The sequence below is a fragment of the Egretta garzetta genome, unplaced genomic scaffold (assembly GCF_000687185.1).
Source record: "Egretta garzetta isolate BGI_Z169 unplaced genomic scaffold, ASM68718v1 scaffold18, whole genome shotgun sequence".
Lineage (NCBI taxonomy): Eukaryota > Metazoa > Chordata > Aves > Pelecaniformes > Ardeidae > Egretta > Egretta garzetta.
In genome coordinates, this window is record NW_009260616.1 from 3,775,755 (window position 1) to 3,792,974 (window position 17,220).

The following is a 17,220-nucleotide window of genomic DNA, read 5'->3' on the forward strand; positions in this document are numbered from 1 at the left end:
AGACCACTCACTACCATTTCTTCTTGAAGGGGCCACTTCATAACCAAGAATATGACAGAGCAGAATTACAATTGCACTACACCATACGTTTCTCATTGACTTAAGCTTCAGCTGTTAAGTACTCGGACATCTGCAAATCAGGCCTTACAAATGGTGCCCATTAAAGAACGAATGTAGAGAGTGTGCACTCACTAGCGAAAACCTTGGTTTAACTGGGCTAAGCAGGAGCTCAGATGCCGTGGTGTTTCTTTATCCTTCCTGCTTTTTTTCCCTGCAAAGCATCGGGGGCCCTTCCTAGGCATGCCATAATGGAAGCTGCTGCAACTCTCCTCTTGCTGTCGGGGAATTTCAGCAAGCCTGTGGAAGAGCTTGTACATTTAGCCTCCTCCAAGGTCAGACATCTCAGGACACATACCTTGCTCGGTTGCACGCTTCTAAGGCAATGGAAGGATGCATCCCAAAGGTCCGGCAGCATACTGCACTGGCTGAGTCCACCAGTTGCTAGGCTCATCAGGCAGCCTATCCTAAGAGATCCAATCTCTTGCCAGCTTGTTCAGGGCTCTGCTCACTGTGCTTTAAAAGAACAGTTAAACTGTAGATTTCAACTCAAAACAGATTAATAATAATAATAAAGAAGGGATGTAGCAGTATTTTATCAGCCGAACTGCTGAACTGGACCAAAAATGCAATTAGTACTGTATGACTGGAAAAAGCGGTGGGACATACAGTATTCTAGGCTGAGTTTTACTGGATCAGAGGAAACACTTTTCATCTATGAAAAAATAAACTTGGTTTAATCATCTTCCATTTAGTCAGCTGCAATGATCTGTGCACAGGTTTGAGGACACCACGGGAACGCCAGTGCCCAGTTCTCACAGCTGTTGCTAACGTTTGTTACTTTGCACGTAAGGAAGACCGCTGTCTGCCTTACCTGCCATTTCAGCCTTCCTGAAACGCGGCTGCTCTGCTTCATCATGTAGCTTCCCTGGCCTTTGGGCAGATCTTACAGTGCAACAACTTTGAAACAAGCAGAATATAAAAACCAGAACCGTCTCAAACACAGCATATGCGTGGAGAATATGAAGGAAATTTTGAGCTTGACTTTCACTCCAATTTTGCGCCACTATGGCTCTGCTGATTTCAACAGAGTTCTAATTTCCACTGGGCAGGGGGAAGAAGGTCAACCAGCCTCCCACAAAAGAACATTTAGGAAAAAGTTCTGCAGTTCTTGGGAGCAGCTCATCAAATAACTTTACATAGCAGATTACATTAGATGAGGCCCTGGTTACTGACCTATAGGGAAGTGATGAATAAACAATACTTCCAGCATAGGTGGATGAAATTTCTCGACTCATTTTTTTATCATTTTACATGGTAAAAAACCCTCATGGTGCTTGACTATGGGGATCCAGTAGCTATGTTCTGGCTTTGCACTGGCCAGCTACTAACATCCATCACATGGAACAGCTGGCCAGGAGAATTTTTGATTGTAAATGAGACCACCATGTAAAGGGCTGATGCAACTCCAGTGGTGATGAAAAACTGCGCCTTTAGCTGGCCTGTGCAAATGCGGGTAGGAAGACCATCATAAATGCCAATAGCTCCAGGATTCTGGACCCTTCTCCAGTTTCAGTGTAGACACGGCTCCCTGTAGGAAGCTTGTGATTTTCATGGGCAGTAGGATCATGAGTGCAGGCCACCCTCACCCTGTCATCGGTCTTTGTGAGAAGGAATGGGAAGAGGTGGCGCTGTCCTCTGGGGGGCAGGTGGGATAAACTCCACTTCTTGTGATTGGTATCATGTTTCCAGTGGAGGAACTACCACACAATCAGTCTGGACAGTAATGTTTCTGTCATTTTCCAAAACTCTTACCAGTAAGCCAACTACTATAATTACTGTTCTCATGATTTCACTGTATCACACCAAAGTACCTGGCCCTCACACTACCTCATTCTTTGAACCTTTACGGTATTTTAACTCACCTGGTTTCACGGAATCTAGTTCTAAATTTAAGTAAATCAAGAGAGAATCAGATCTTCTTTGTGCTAGCAAGCCTCTCAAAGGATTTACTGTGCTGTAAGCAACTACTCCATTCTCCATTTACTTTGCGGGTAAAACCAAGAATATTCTGTGGAGAATTCAAGTACAGGAGAAACATAGCAGGCAAGTCACTGAAAGAAATTTAAGGCTTACCTTTGTCTGTAAACATGTAATGGCTTAGTAGATTAATCTCCCATTAGACAAATGAACAACACCGGATGCAGCATGCTACAGAAGATGAACTGCATATCAGATGCAATAAAACTCTAATCACAATTAAAATAGTCAAGTAAACATTATCTGAGTCAGAACCAAGCTACAGTAGGGTGGCTCGTCACCACGCTGCTAGGTTTGCAGCGTAGCTCATATGCCAGGGCTTAATGCCTGCATTAAAGTTACCCTGGTTACTGAGGACTCCCGTTCAATCACCTGAAATTGTTCTCTCGGCGGTGAAGAACTGTATGTTTCTTACTGAGTTGGGTTTTGATAAAATGACCCAGAATACAGACACAGATACCTGAACCAGTGTATTTAAAATTGAAATTCAAAAAAACCCCAGAAACAAAAAGCTCCACGTCTTCAGCATCAGCAGTGTGACAAGGAGCACAGTAACCGAAGATGCAGCAAAATTGTCATGATACTGGTAATACAGAAATACTTACCACAGCATGATGATAAATCACAATATTGCTAACTACACTAAGACAAACAGCATATACAAATGAACAAAATATAATGACATAGCTTTAGCATCATAATTTTTCTAGATCAGCGTAGTCATTTGGAAGGACAATCTGAATCACAAGTAGTTCTAACCATTACATGTAATAAAGGCTAACAGTCAATTAAGCCTGCTTTTCTGCAAGATTCGCTGTACTCTGGGTATATGAACATAACCAGACAAGTCTTCAGGTTACATCAGATCAATCAAAACAGTCAACTGAAGAAGCCTTGGGAAGAGTTCAGGAAATTAAAAGCCATATCAGGCCTGCAGCGTGTGCAGTCCTTAGCTGATGTAAAGTATATGGCCCTTAAAGAAAGTACATTCATTGGCATCAACAGAGGTCCAGGATGATTATTTTTAAATGCTTTGTAAACTATGGATACAATTGATAGAAGGATAGAGATTCAGAAGAACTGTATGCTAAGTAATTTGGAAGATACAGGTTACGTGCTTGGATTTTTCCTAACTTCTTCATCCCAATCAAAATCTAATGTAGCATCATCTAGCTCTGCTATCGAGAAGAGAGATTTCTGTGTGACCATGCTGGCTTTGCTGGCATTTCCCAACGCAAAACTCTTCCTTCTGCTAGGATTGCTCACGTGCACCTTCAGCAGGGGGCTATGGCTCTCCTTTTGAGTGTCAATCTTAATGGTAGGTGAGGTTTCCAATTTTGACTCAGGACATGATGCAAAGGAGAATGTTGACAGTTTGGCTAATGTGCTGGAGCGCACCTTCCCTGTGCTTGGGCCACCAAGCTTCTCCTCTCCCTCCCTTTTCTTTTCAGTGGGTGGAGATGACATGGCATCAGAACTGACATCAGAGCGTATTGTTGCCCGTCCTGTTGATCGTTTTTCTAAACTACTTTTTCGTAAGCGAGTCAATGTCACCTTGGACTTCTCAGGGGGACAGCATTCTTCTGGCAGCTGCTCTCCCTGGAGCTGCTCTCCAGGCTTAACAACAGTTTCACTCTGAAAAATAGAAAATTCTTCATTTTTCTTCTCTGAAGAATGATCAAGTTTTGTCCTTGGTTTGAAAGAAAATTTAGCTAGTTTAGCTGCTGGAGGACTTTCACTGTCAAGGATTTCTGGCTCATGGGAACTTACTACCTTTGTTTCCTTCACTACTTGACCTTTACTTCGTTTTCTCATTGAAATTGTCGCAGCTTTTGCTGCTACAGATGTGCTGTTCTTTTCCTCCCCTAGCACAGAATCTGCATCACTTGAGAGATCTGGCAGGCCAGACGCAGGTAATACTGAAGGAAGGGCCTTTGCCTCAGGGTCCTGTGTACTTGTAAAGAATCCATGTGATTTCTCCGTGTGCAGTCTCTGCCAGCTTTTAGAAACCCGTTGCATAATAACTGAATCCTGCACATTAGCACTTGGTGATGATGTGTCTTGAAAATTTGCTTCTGAAGAAAAACAGTTGTGTTCTTCAGTCCTTTTCCTGCTTATCTTGGAAGCTTTGTCCTGTTCCAAAGGAGCATGTAGATTCGCAGCTGCTAGTGACTCTCTCATTCCATTTCCCTTCCTTGATATTGAAGCACTTCTTCCTTCAGAACAAGGTGTTTTACGCAGGGTTTTTGAAGCCAAGTTATTTGGAGATACCTTGGGTGCTGGAGACTTTTTCTGAAAACTTTCTTCAGCATCAGTGTTGCTGTCTTCCAGGCTGTCAAACCATGCTAGGCTGCCATCATCACCTCTTTTACTATGTTTAATTAGCTGGTTTGTGTTTTTGTTATTACCATGTGCTGGGTTGGATAAGGGGTCTGGATGTGCATCGCCTTCAGAGTTGCCTTTGGGCAGAGAAGGCTGTGACCTGGAGTTATTCTCTTGTTGATTTGAAGGTTCTGACTGAGACATTTGCTTTGACTGCCCAAATGTATCCTTGTTCAAGCATCTTGTAGTAGGACTGAAACTTGTCTCTTCAGGCTGCATCTGGCATGAATTTTCATTTTGTAATCTATGGAATGAAAAAACATTGAGCAGTAGTAATTTATTTTTCCTTTTTTTTTTTCTTTATTGCATTTGTGATGCTTAAAATGTATGAATAGTGAAAAGCTACAAATAATGTAGGTCACAAAACTGCATTATTAAATTTCACATATAGCTCCAAACCCTGGTGTTGCAGTCCATGATCTTTCAGCACCTTCTACAGTAAGTGGCAGAATTTAGTGTCCCCAGTAAGAAGATACGCAGATGGACCTAAACCTGAACTTCAATAACCTAAACTTCACTTCCTTGGGAAACAAACAAACAAACAAACAAAAAAACCAAACCCCCAAACAAACAGCTTTTCTCTACTTACAGTCATTGCTAGAGTCCCTTAGGGACTACATATTCTCTAAATATTATCTTCTAGAACAAGAACCTCATTAGATTTCATCCTGAGCAAGGCAAAGCCTCAAACAAGTTATCAGAATGGAAAATCTAGGTATTACTTGGCTTAGTGGTTGCTGGTGATTTTCTCTCACAATCACTATGGACTCAACCTGTCAAAAACTCCATGTGATAACGTGAAAGCACCTCAGATCACCTGTAAAAATTAATTACTGTCTGTGGCTGTTAATGTTCTCAGCGCCCTCCAAAACAACAGAGGTGCCAGAGTAAGGGTTCCCTCCAATCTAATTATAGCTGATACTCTGTCTGTTGTACCTAAGCATAGGGAGATAGCATTCTACTTTTTGCTAAATAGTGATTCTAACCGTGAGAGAAGAGCAGCCACGTTCTATCCCCAAAATGACTGCATTAGTGTTGAAATGATTCCTATGCATTATAAACAGCTTCTCTGCTATATGACAAGAGGAAACACTGCATTGTCATGTATCTTTTAGAATCATTATTATCATTATTTACTAGTATGCTTATCCTTAAAATTTTTATGGGAAGTAGCAGAAATTATCTGACTCATCAAGAAGGGCTGAAAGATACATGCTTGTTTTACTGAAATACAGTTTAGGGGGAATGCATGGGACAAGTCTTCTAATATAGAATAGGTTGTTTTAAAAAGGACATTCATTTAGTATACTCTAAGCTGATTAAGGGGCGGGGAAGAAGAAATTAGCTAAATTTGCAGCATAGGGGATTAAGTGGGATATTGGGAAAACCTTTATGAGCCTTAAGATGGAGCAATAATGGAACAGACTACCCAGTGGCAATGGAAAATCCTCTTCGTTAGTAGGCCTTTGGAGCAGGTAACACAAGCCCCTGCCAGGGAGGTCAAACACAGACCTCATCCTGCCTTTGTATTTGATCTCCCACCTCATCCTACATTTCTATGATCCTTTATGAACACCTCTGTTTTAAAACTAGCTTTTGTCTGTCTTTGGGAGATATCCCACCTTCACCTGCTTTTACTACCTCTGTGATTATTTAAGATGTCCGTAACATAAGTTACAAAATAAGTCTGAAAAATATTTGAAGGAAAAACTGTATTTTCCCAGCTGTTCTTAATTCCATTAGCTTTGATAACATTAATCTCTTATCTTCCTTTAATGATAAGAAAGTAGGAGTTCCATGAGAGCTTAATCTCATTTCAGGAAACAAATACTTTTTTTTTTTTAAATTTTGTTTCCTTCCAATCCTAGTGTTTTCCTCTCAGCCTCAGTATGTTAGAAGTTTTCTATTAATAACAGCAAATAGACATTCCAAAGATTATTACAGTGAGCTGAAAACTAGAGAAGAGACAGTGAAAATTCTAGCATGTAAAAGAGAAAAATCACCTGAAAGAACAGAACTTTGATTCAGGCTTGCATTTTCCATTAACAGAAAGGGAAGGATCCTGACAAGCCCAACAGAAAAGGCAGCTTAAAAAAAATGAAGCAGATCTGCTGTATTTTACCAAGCAAGCAACAAAAGGTTATATAAAATTATTTGCTTAGCTACAGAATCTGGCATTTTGACCCTAAGAAGCTCCACTGAAATTTATGTGAGCATAGAATTGAGATATGATTGGGAACTGATTAAAATGTTCTTAATTTCTTTGTAAATTCCATAACCCAGAGAGAAAAATGATCTTGTGATGATCTCAGAGCGCTACTTTAAAACAAACTCCCTGATTACCCATGTCATCTAAAGAACATGTCCCTTCGCAATGTCAGATTCTATTTTTAGACCCTCTCCAGATATTATTGGCAAACAATCCTTTTTTGCTACTGAATTATTTTGTTACATTGCTTATTATAACCTGTCGAGTCTTTGTAGCTCTTTGTGCAGAAGATCTTGCAGCTCCAGTCGCTCCAATATGAGTTCACACTGTGTTCGGTACTGCGCCATTGGATTTTCTGGAAATGAGGTGTGTAAGGCATTGATGCCTCCGAGAAGTGCACCCCCCTATGTCACCAAAGAGATAAAAAAAAAAAATAGGAAGCTATCTTTCTTATTCCATACCAAATTTAAACAGCAGAGACTTTTCATACAATCTTCTCCCTTAGATATTTTAAAGCTTAAGGTAGCAAATATTTACTGAGTAACTGTATTCACACAAATAATCCTACTGGGTCTGCTTACACAGGCAAAGTTGCTCATACGCATGAAGCAATTACACGATCAAGCCTGCAGTTGACTTGTACTGGTTATTTTTATTGATACAGAAAATGGGAAGTCCGCTCAAGGCTAAAAATGGAGATTAGGATTAAAGAAGTTTTCCAAATACCATACTGTCCTGGTTTCAGCTGGGATAGAGTTAATTTTCTTCATAGAAGCTAGCATAGTGCTGTGTTTTGGATTTAGTACTACAAGAATGTTGATAACACACTGATGTTTTCAGCTGTTGCCAAGTAGTGCTCAGACTACTCAAGGACTTTTTGAGCTTCTCCTGCTCGGCCAGGTGCATAACAAGCTGGGAGTACAGCACAGCTAGGACAGCTGACCCAAACTGACCAAAGGGCTATTCCATACCATAGAACGTCATGCTTTCTCTCTTACTAAACTGTCTCTCTCTCAACCCACAGGTCTTACTTTTTTTTTCTTTTCTCCAATTCTCTCCCCCATCCCACTGAAGGAGGGGGGAGGGGAGCGAGCAAGCAGCTGCGTGGTGCTTAGTTGTCAGCTGGGTTAAACCACAACACTTATAAAAATTATAAAAATTCTGCCCATGTGGGACACATTTATAACTGAAGGAGTTCTGATTGCTAGAAGTTTTCATTAGCTTTGCCTAATTATTTAAATGGAAAGACCCAGGTATTAAGGCTTGTCAACATGGGGTAAACTGACCAGCAAAAATATTTCTGAATAGTTCTTTAAGAGTAACTAAGTATTCAGGAATAATTCCAGAGAGCAAGTGATTTTAATCTGGGACAATTTTGCTGTCCCTTGTGAGAAATTAAGTAGTTTTTATTTGGAACCGAGCATCTGCACAAAGTGATTTGTTCCGCAACAAATAATCTAGAATAGCTTTGTAGTTACTCTTTTACCTAGCATTTACCACTCCTGTCTAATCTATAAAGCTCAATACAACTAATGAACAAGACGCATATCATGTGCCATGAGAGCAACAGCAAAAGTCAACAGAGTCTCCAGAACCAGGAATTGCTATATATGGCTTCACACGGACTGCACATTTTCATTTGTGGCAATTTCTGGTTCTTCTATTTTGAAATGTTAAAATTTTGTATTTAAAAAAAAAAAACTTACATTGAAAATTCATTCTGGTGGCTAATTAAAGCCCTCTAAAACTACACAGTGCTAAAACTAAGGCTGTCCGTGCAATCATTAATGCATCCCATTGAAGTTATCACTTGGTGGTTTTTTGCAGATCACTTCAGGAACATGATAGGTCTGTTCCACATAGAAGCAGAAGTCAGTAGCCATGGAAAAAGCTGTCATAGAACCTCTCTGCTGTATTTGTTTCAAGGACTGGTAGGTTCATAGTTAATGAGGCAGGGACTGTAGAAAGGGAAGTCCAGTCTCTTGGTTAGGACAGTTAAAAGCAACCAAGGAGCACTAGTTTACACCTCTGACGCTAAGTTCCAGTTCTTGTGATTCGCAATGAGCCAGTTAAGCAAAGGTTTTGAAAGGTGACAAATCTGTAACTGGGAGCCTGATGCGGGGTGTGTGCACAGAAGGCAACTGCAGTCAACAGGAAGCATGCTCAAATACTCAAAGTGCTACTACTCTGAAACTGGGGCCCTAACCGTCTCTCATGGGGTATGCTCCAGTGGACAATTTCTTACTGATTGTGCATAATTCAGCTCCAAAACATGGAACAGGAGTAACACTAATCCATCACTTCACAAGGACTGTGTGAAGTGAACTGATTTTTCTGAAATACTCAAATACACCGGACAAGAATTCCATAGAAAAACACATGAAGAAATTGAGAATTCTACCTTTAGAACAGCAGGTAATAAAACATAAACATTGAGCAAGACACTGAGAAAGGATAGTTGCTTTTGGCTTGAGTACTGTCAACCTGGGACCTAAGGATCCAATGGAAAAAAAAAGGAATAGATGATTATGTATCTTGAGATACATGCTCAAGGGGTACAATTATGTCTTGCCCTCACTGACTTTTCAGTGCTTTACTTCGCTATCACAGTGAGTTTCTTTTACACATTCCTCTGTGTGGGTGGGTGTGAAATTCTAAGTGGGATGGGACTGAATTTAAGGTATCTGTGAAGTTTCATTCCTGTGCTGGTGCTTACGTCTTTGTGATATATGCCCCTCTGAGATACCACTTTGAGGAGAGGAAGGTAGCCATATGACAAATCCACATACTGAGGAACTGAGAGCAGAGGATCTAGAACAAAGAGAGGAAAAAAGAAAGTATTACAGGGAAAGTTAGCAGAAAGGAAGGTGTAAAAGTGCCTAAGGATGGGAAGACAAAATGTAAAAAGGGACTGGAAAAGGAATAAAACAAGGATGAAAACATGACTAAGAGAGGGAGGGAGACAACGTTAACAAAGAGGAAATGAGGCAAAGAAAAGGTCAAGTCAGGGGGATTAGAATAGGCTCACAAAGTAGTAAAGAGAAAAATAAGAGTGAATTAGAGGACAAAACAAACAAAAAGCTCCAATGAACTAGGTTGGTGATGAAAATGTGATAGTCCTCCTTCCCAGGAGGACTCACAAAAATAACTGACCACTGACCTGAGAACTGTGAACTTTGATTTTATACTGGCAAGAATATGACTTTTTTTGTAGTTGTGAAGACAGTGTTGAAGACAGAGTTTGCTGAGCTGAAAGGTGGCAACCAGTCTTTCAAGAATGACACTGGTACTTCCCCATTTACAACCTCATTCTAACAGACTGACAATTAGGGGGAAAACACGGGATGTATCTCTAGTTTTTTGGGTTTTTTTCTAGAGAAGGAATCAATTTCAGGAAATAAAGTTTTGTATGTGACTTCTATTTTTTTTTAGTAAAACAAATAAATCACTTCCTTCAAAAATGTACCGTTTCAGTGATTCATTTATACTTTCCATGAAGAAAGTAAAATTTGGCCTTAAATAGCAGATCTCAAATTTGCAGATTCCTAACAAAAATGAACACATTTGCCTACTCGCTCGTAGGAAGTGAAGAGTGGAGCAAAAATAATGAGCCTACCAACTACTCCCAGGTAGTCTTCTGCAGCCACAATTCAGGTAAATTTCTCACTGACATTTATTAGACAGATGTTTGTTATGCAAACTGCAGCCCTTGAGGGCAGGGCTGTATAAAGATGAAAAAGTGACCCTCAGTTAAAGCAATTCCTTTACATTTATTCATGCTGATGAGGTGGAGAGATACACAGATGACAATACACATTTATTGTTATTATATACATGTTCCACTTTTTGATCTGTTATGAAAAAAAAATTATGAGTATTTCAGATTTCTTATATCCAAAACCATATTGCTTTGAAACCAGCGTCCCATCACATTCCATCTAGTTAATTACAGGTTTAATTACAGTTAATGAACACTTACGTGATATCTTCTGCTGTTTCAACTGGATGTATTAGTACTTATTTTAACTTAGATGCAGTGCTGTCATTGAAAAGCTGAGCTCTTCAAAACAGTGCAAGATGAATTGCAGCAGACAGCGAAATAATCTTTTGCTACTTAATAAGGTCAGGCCCTGTATTATTTTTGGGACAAATCCATTTGCAACACTGTGCAGTAGACTATCCATGGCACAAACTGCAATTAGTCTCTCAACCCTCACTGAAAGAACAAGGGAGATCACAAGTGCCTACCTGCCATATGTGACTGTGTATCTATCCTGAAGACCTTTACCTCCGCAAAAGGAACATATCTACTCCTGCAAAGGTCTTTAAGGCCCATTGAGCTAATGGGTGCTATATAAAATTGTTTTAATTTGAATATATTCATATCAACATATAGAGAATGTAGGAAATGCCACTTTGGATCAGACCAGTCATCTGTGCAGTGGAGCCGACTATCTCTGACAGAGCCAAAACCAAGCATTTCAGACATGCTAGAAAACCCCACGCATAAAACTTTGGATAATCTGATTATGGTAGTTTTTTTTTCTACTCCAAAGCATGAAGATTTATTTTCCTTAAAAATACTGTATCTGAAGTAATACTGCCTATATTATTTTCCACATTTCCATTTAAAAAAAGCCTCCACCAGATTCACATTCCTTTTATTAATACTAAACGCATTGCTTTTTCTTTGCATTCAACATCCTAAAAAAGTTACAGTAAACTAAAATCTAGCCTTCCACATTTTTTACACAGAAACATTACACAAATCCACGTGATAACTGCAATGCACAATTTTCAGTGTCTGGCAACAAAAGTTTTGAGTTTTAGCATCACCACCGATGTATTTTAAAATGATCTAATGGCAAAATAAAGTGTAGGTCTTCGCAACTGTTAGAAACTTGCTCAAAAAAAATTACTTGGTTCTTTCATACCTAGTTAATGAGTGATAAGATAACATCGTGGAAGAAAAACTCAGAGGCTGTTAAACGCAGCAATATAGACACAATTTCTGGCTCAAAAGGTCTTTAAAATGTAGATTACCAAAAGCCAATAGCATGCCAAAACTTCACTTAGACTGAAAAGTCTATAAAAAAATGTACCAGGCCTGTATCACCAATCCAGATTATTCAGTATCATCTCTGTTTAAGGATTTTAATAATCAAGATGGACTAAAAAATTGCTTGTCGAGGTCTCTGATGACCTACTTTCCATGAGTCCATGAAACCCTCTCCAAAGAGATGAAGGGAGCTGGCATATATTTACATGATAAACTGAATCCCTTAAATGTGGTACTGCAGCAATGGCAATGTCTGCAAGAAACCTTACCTGCATAGAAGATTCCATCACCGATACCACAGTTACAGCATCTTCCAAAGTCACAGTATCCCTAAACATCAATCGGGCATGAGCTATCAAAAATAAATGGGCATTGAAAACAAGCTTTACCAAAGTCAAAAAGCATTTTTTTTTTGTACTAGAAGAGACAGGATATTTCTTCAAATTTCTTTAGCTCTTCAAACACTTGTGTATGGGCCTAACTTAAATATGAACATAATCCTTTTGATTTTAGTGTCAATTTTCACAAGAATTGGAAGGCTTAGTTTTACTAGTAAAGAATGTGATGTGACTTCCGGATTACAGTTACAGTGACAGTTTGAATAAAAACACCTAAAATGCTAGAGTTAAAAAATGTAAAGTGCTGGATATCACATTCATCACAGGTCAGAAAAGATTTGATTTCCTCTAATTGGTCTGTGTCACGAATTTGGTATTATTTAATATGCTTTTCTCTACAATAGCTTTATTTTTTCTTCCTTCCCTTTCCTAAGTCAGCAAAACAAAACTGATTTTTCTAAATGGATATAATGCAATAATTGGCTGTGGGAACACACACAGTTCTCATTCAGCAAGAGAAAGACAGGTAATTAATAACATCTATACAATACCTTGAAAGAACAAAATGCTACTAAAAGCCCCAATCACGTGAACACAGAAGAATGGAAGAGACACTGAACGTGAAAATAACACATGAATCCCTAAAAGTTAGGAATGCCTTTCATTTAAGTAATTTTTCCCCCAACACAGAGAACAAAATATAAACATCCTATGCAGGAAGCACTATATTGCTGACTGGCATATAAAAGCATAAAGACCATTTATGATTGTTATACAGAAATACAGTGCATTCTTTTAAATTCATCCTGAAAATATGTGGTATGCCACTTTATGAAACAAAATCCTGTTAAGATAGAGACCTACTGCTTCCTTTGGTTTTGTTCTTATAAATGAAACACAATTTGAATTCGGAGTTGGAAATGTTGAAGTCCTGTTGCAAAATACAGACTTGATTATTGATACTTAAGGAAACAAAAATGTGTTATTTTTGATGTTATATTAATTTCAGGATAGAAACAAATACCTGACACCTTTCCTCAGGCTGAGTAGGATGGCAACCCAGGACTCAAATGAAGTAAAATAAACCCTGAGATTGCTTTTCATAAAAACACATAACTTCCAAGATTTTTCCTTTGGATGTTATGTCTTCCAGTGGTTTTAGTTTTTATTACGGGTGTGAGAATGGCAAAATCAAAATTGATTTTGATAATCTAAATATAACACCCTTTCCCATATTCAAAATCCCCAACCTCAATTCTCTTTAGATTAGAAAGATAGAATACCAGAATCACCTATCCCTACCTCTATGGAAAACCTGCTACTGGCTATAGTTATACTCCTGATCTATTCATTTTATACAGGTTAATTGTTAGCCTAAAAATAAAATTGTCACGGCCTTACCTTCTGCAAGGCGAATCAAACTCTCTAATAAGCGAATAGTAGTTCGGGCAGCATTTCTGCAGTCACTCTGACGCTGCATTTGATAGTAGCGTGCAAGGATCAGGTTGCTCTCATCAGACAATTTTGGCTGTATACTTTTTATAAGGCAGAAGTAGGTCTTCATCTTTTCCATGCTCCAGAGCTTTTCTGACTTGCTTGGGTAATCTGTGTAACAACTGCCTAGTCAGTAATTTTACAGCAACAGACATTAAGCTTTTTCCCAGGAATTCCTGTTAAATATAGAGGGGACTATATAAGACGTATTACTGTATTTTTGGAGCATACTGGGTTGTCTGAAGACTAGTCCTCAAGGACTTGGTCAAGTCCAGTGTGGAATCTTACACACCATCCAATCCCTCCCCTATCAAAATCCATAGTAAAGCCTCCAGTAATTTCAACGGAACTGCTGTCAGACTCGCTGCCTACCAGATGGTACAGGCAGTACTAAGTGCTCTAGTACTCCTTAGAATGTAAAATGTATATACCACCTCCGGCCATTTTACCTACTTTGTAGGAGTCAAAAGCTATCTATCTGCCATATTCTGAACATTTTTTGCAGGGAAACACTTTGGGAAGGGAAGGAAGCTAGTTGAAGAAGTTTCCTCTAACTACTGCTTCCCTAATGGGGATCAGAGCCATGTTCCTGAAGTAGATGGAGAAGGGACTGGTCAAAATCAAATCACGCTGCCTTCCCCAATTCCAGCGCAACAGAACGCCTCATAGGGAACACTACCGTTCACTCTTTGAGCACTGCAGCACACGCAGCTCAGATTTGTTCTGTCTGAATTAAGTTTCCCATCAACAGCATATATAATCGCGTGGTGTATAGGATCTGCACATCAAGCAAGGTAAAGGCGCAAGATAGAAACTATCCACTTACTGAGCAGTGTGGGCCAAAATTTCTGTAAGTGATCACAGAGTAAAAAGTACAGTGTTCTCAGCTCACCCCTATTAATTAACTAGTGATTAATTAATTAGATTCCTACCTGAAAAAAAAAAAACGTACTGCAGGAAACTGCCAGAGCAAAAATGTAAACACTGACTAATATGAAAGACTCAAGAATAACAAACTAAACTGAAAGGTGGGGAAATTAAAAAAAAAACAACCACCAAACCAAAACAACATTGTAATTTAAAGACTGCTCTCACCTTTATTTTGCAAGATGAAGGATGAAATGATGCGGTCCCATTCCTCGTTCTTTGTATCTAACAATACTAAAACCAGGTCAAATCTGCTCAACAGCGGACTGCCAAGAGCTATGTTGACAGAGACAGACTCATTAGGGTCATAATGGCCTTTTGGGTTTGTTGCTGCCAGGATCGTTGTCCTTGTATTAAGCTTGCACACCAAGCTAGAGAAAAGTATGGTGAATGTTAAAGGTTGAATTAAATCAGGTAGGGGAAATGATTCCAAAGTGTTAAAAATTATCACATTTTTACGTTATGAAGAGCACATCTTACCTTGAAAGACCGTAAGAGCCACACAATATACACAATTATTGTATTAATATATATTATCTATACAGCATTTCTCAGGCAGAGAATATAACTACACAGAATGACAGTGATCGATATCAAAAGTAACTAAGCAATACTGCCATGAGTAATCTCTATATACAGCTAGGTCATTAAATGGTGAAAACCAATGTAGGTTTGCAGAAATAATTATTACTTTGCTGATTTATATAGTATAGAAACACTTTTTTAATGATGGGATGTAACATTTTAGCTTAATTCACATTTTAAGAAAGCAAAATAAAATGTAATATAAATGCATGTTTTATTCCTGTGTGTAAACATGTTATGAATATGAACCCAACCAAACAATGATGGCAGCTGTATCAACTGTTTCTCCAGGAAAATCGCCATTTTCCTCTCTTAACCATGCTATCCTGTCATGTGTTTTTAGATGTGGGGAGAGATTATTTTTATTCGAGTAGTCCAAATGTAATCCTTTTGGTTAAGGCAGCAGCAGAAGTATTCTAACTTGGGTTTGTCACTGAGCTATTTCTAGTCAGCTCCTGAGTAACTGCTGCCTTGAGTCCAAAGTTCTTCTGCAACTGAGAGGAAGGACCACAGATCTTCTATTCACTTATACCCAGTGAGAAAACCCCTTTATCTCCCATGCACCAAAATAAGACCTTAAATTAACAAAGTGCTTAACCTATCTGTGCGATGTTACTACTCAAAAAATCCTCATTAGATGTAGTCCTTAAATGTGAGGAACTGAGGTTGTATGTGCAAGTTAACAAAACTGTGTTTTGTGGTCTACAAAACCCAACCAACTGCAACAAGGAACCTGGCTAAAATATGCCACTATCTTACTAAGTAGTAGGACCACATTGACTCCAAATACTTGTCCCCAACTGGATTACTGGCAAAGGCCAGTAATCTCCCAGGTGAGAGCAGCATTACTTGTCCGCTGTCTGCCTAGCATATTTACAAGGGGATGCATCAGAATTGAGTTGGGAGAAAAAGCAACACGTTAGAAGGTATTTTTATGATGAATGGGTAAATTAAGGCAAATTCATGGTTGTTTTCAACATACAGCATAGCATAGCTAATATCATGACATAGGGAAAGGAAAGATGCATTAGATCTGTCTTACTGGCAACAGCAAAATGTTCAGCAAAATTCCCAAGAAGAAAAGAGGCAGAAAGGAGCCGAGTTATGAAGCACTTAAAGGCGTTAAAAATGGCATAAAACCAAAGAGGCTAAAGAGAGCTTCAGTGGAGATGCTCAGAATAAAGGACAGTACCACTTACAGGAGCCAAGATGTGACTGGAGCAAGAGCTGAGCTGAAGGCGACAAGGAGGAATGTGGAAAGGGTGACACCTTTTGAGCAGCAGAGATTTCAGCAATACCAGCCAGGAAATTACTTTGGGCCTGGACAAGACCTGCATATGACTGATGGAATAAGATTTCAGCTCCAAGATCAAAGTGGTGGTGGGGAAATCGCAGATTTGAACACACACTACTTTGAAAAAGAATGCGAGGAACTGAAAGTGAGCAGTTTATGCCATGCCCCACATAGACAATTCAGCAGCCTAGAAATCTCTCGGTTTTCTTCTGTTACCATGCAGTATTGCTGGATTTTGGAGAAATGAAGTTCCGCTTTCTGATTTCCAATAAAAATTTCACAAAGTTCCTTATTTCACATATGATTATTATGACCACTTGCAGCAAAGGACAAGAAAAAGAACACCAAGTCTTCTCAGGAAGGTGCCCTGGTCTACAGTGGCAGACTGAAAACCCAACAGTGAAGAGGGTATGTATTTATTCTGATCACTTGCAACCTCTGGTCCAGCGCACTGTCCTTTGAAATGTTGACTCATCTAGTTTAAGAATACTGCCGAGAACAAAACTATTGAAGTACAACAAAGAAATCAGCATGACAAACCTCCCTCCAACTTGTAAGTACAAGAGAAACATCTTATGTTGTTTTACCACCTATGTTAAGATGCCACTTACCCTGCCTTTGCAACACTGATGGTTTGTTGCTCCATTGCTTCATGGATACTAGTTCTGTCGTGTTCTTTGATACTATTGAACTCATCGATGCAACAAAGGCCTCCATCTGCAAGCACCAGTGCTCCAGCTTCCAAGTTCCACTCCCCAAAGTCCTTCACAGCGGTCACTGTCAAACCTGAAGAATCAATTACTTCAGTCAGTCTTTTCTTTAAAATGCAGGAATG

At 39.2% G+C, this 17,220-nt stretch overlaps 1 protein-coding gene across 1 annotated transcript in view; it reads right to left on the reverse strand.

The window, feature by feature from the left end:
• Positions 1–3,137: 3,137 nt before the first annotated feature.
• MCM9 (minichromosome maintenance 9 homologous recombination repair factor) overlaps positions 3,138–17,220 on the reverse strand; it is a 45,647-nt gene continuing 31,564 nt past the window's right edge. Inside the window, exons 7-12 of the mRNA XM_009645192.2 lie at positions 16,997–17,171; positions 14,675–14,877; positions 13,487–13,690; positions 12,017–12,099; positions 6,947–7,092; positions 3,138–4,723 (exon numbers count right to left, since the gene is read on the reverse strand). Coding sequence (XP_009643487.1) covers positions 3,208–4,723; positions 6,947–7,092; positions 12,017–12,099; positions 13,487–13,690; positions 14,675–14,877; positions 16,997–17,171 — 2,327 coding nt within the window. The 3' untranslated portion in view covers positions 3,138–3,207. The remainder of the gene's footprint in view (positions 4,724–6,946; positions 7,093–12,016; positions 12,100–13,486; positions 13,691–14,674; positions 14,878–16,996; positions 17,172–17,220) is intronic.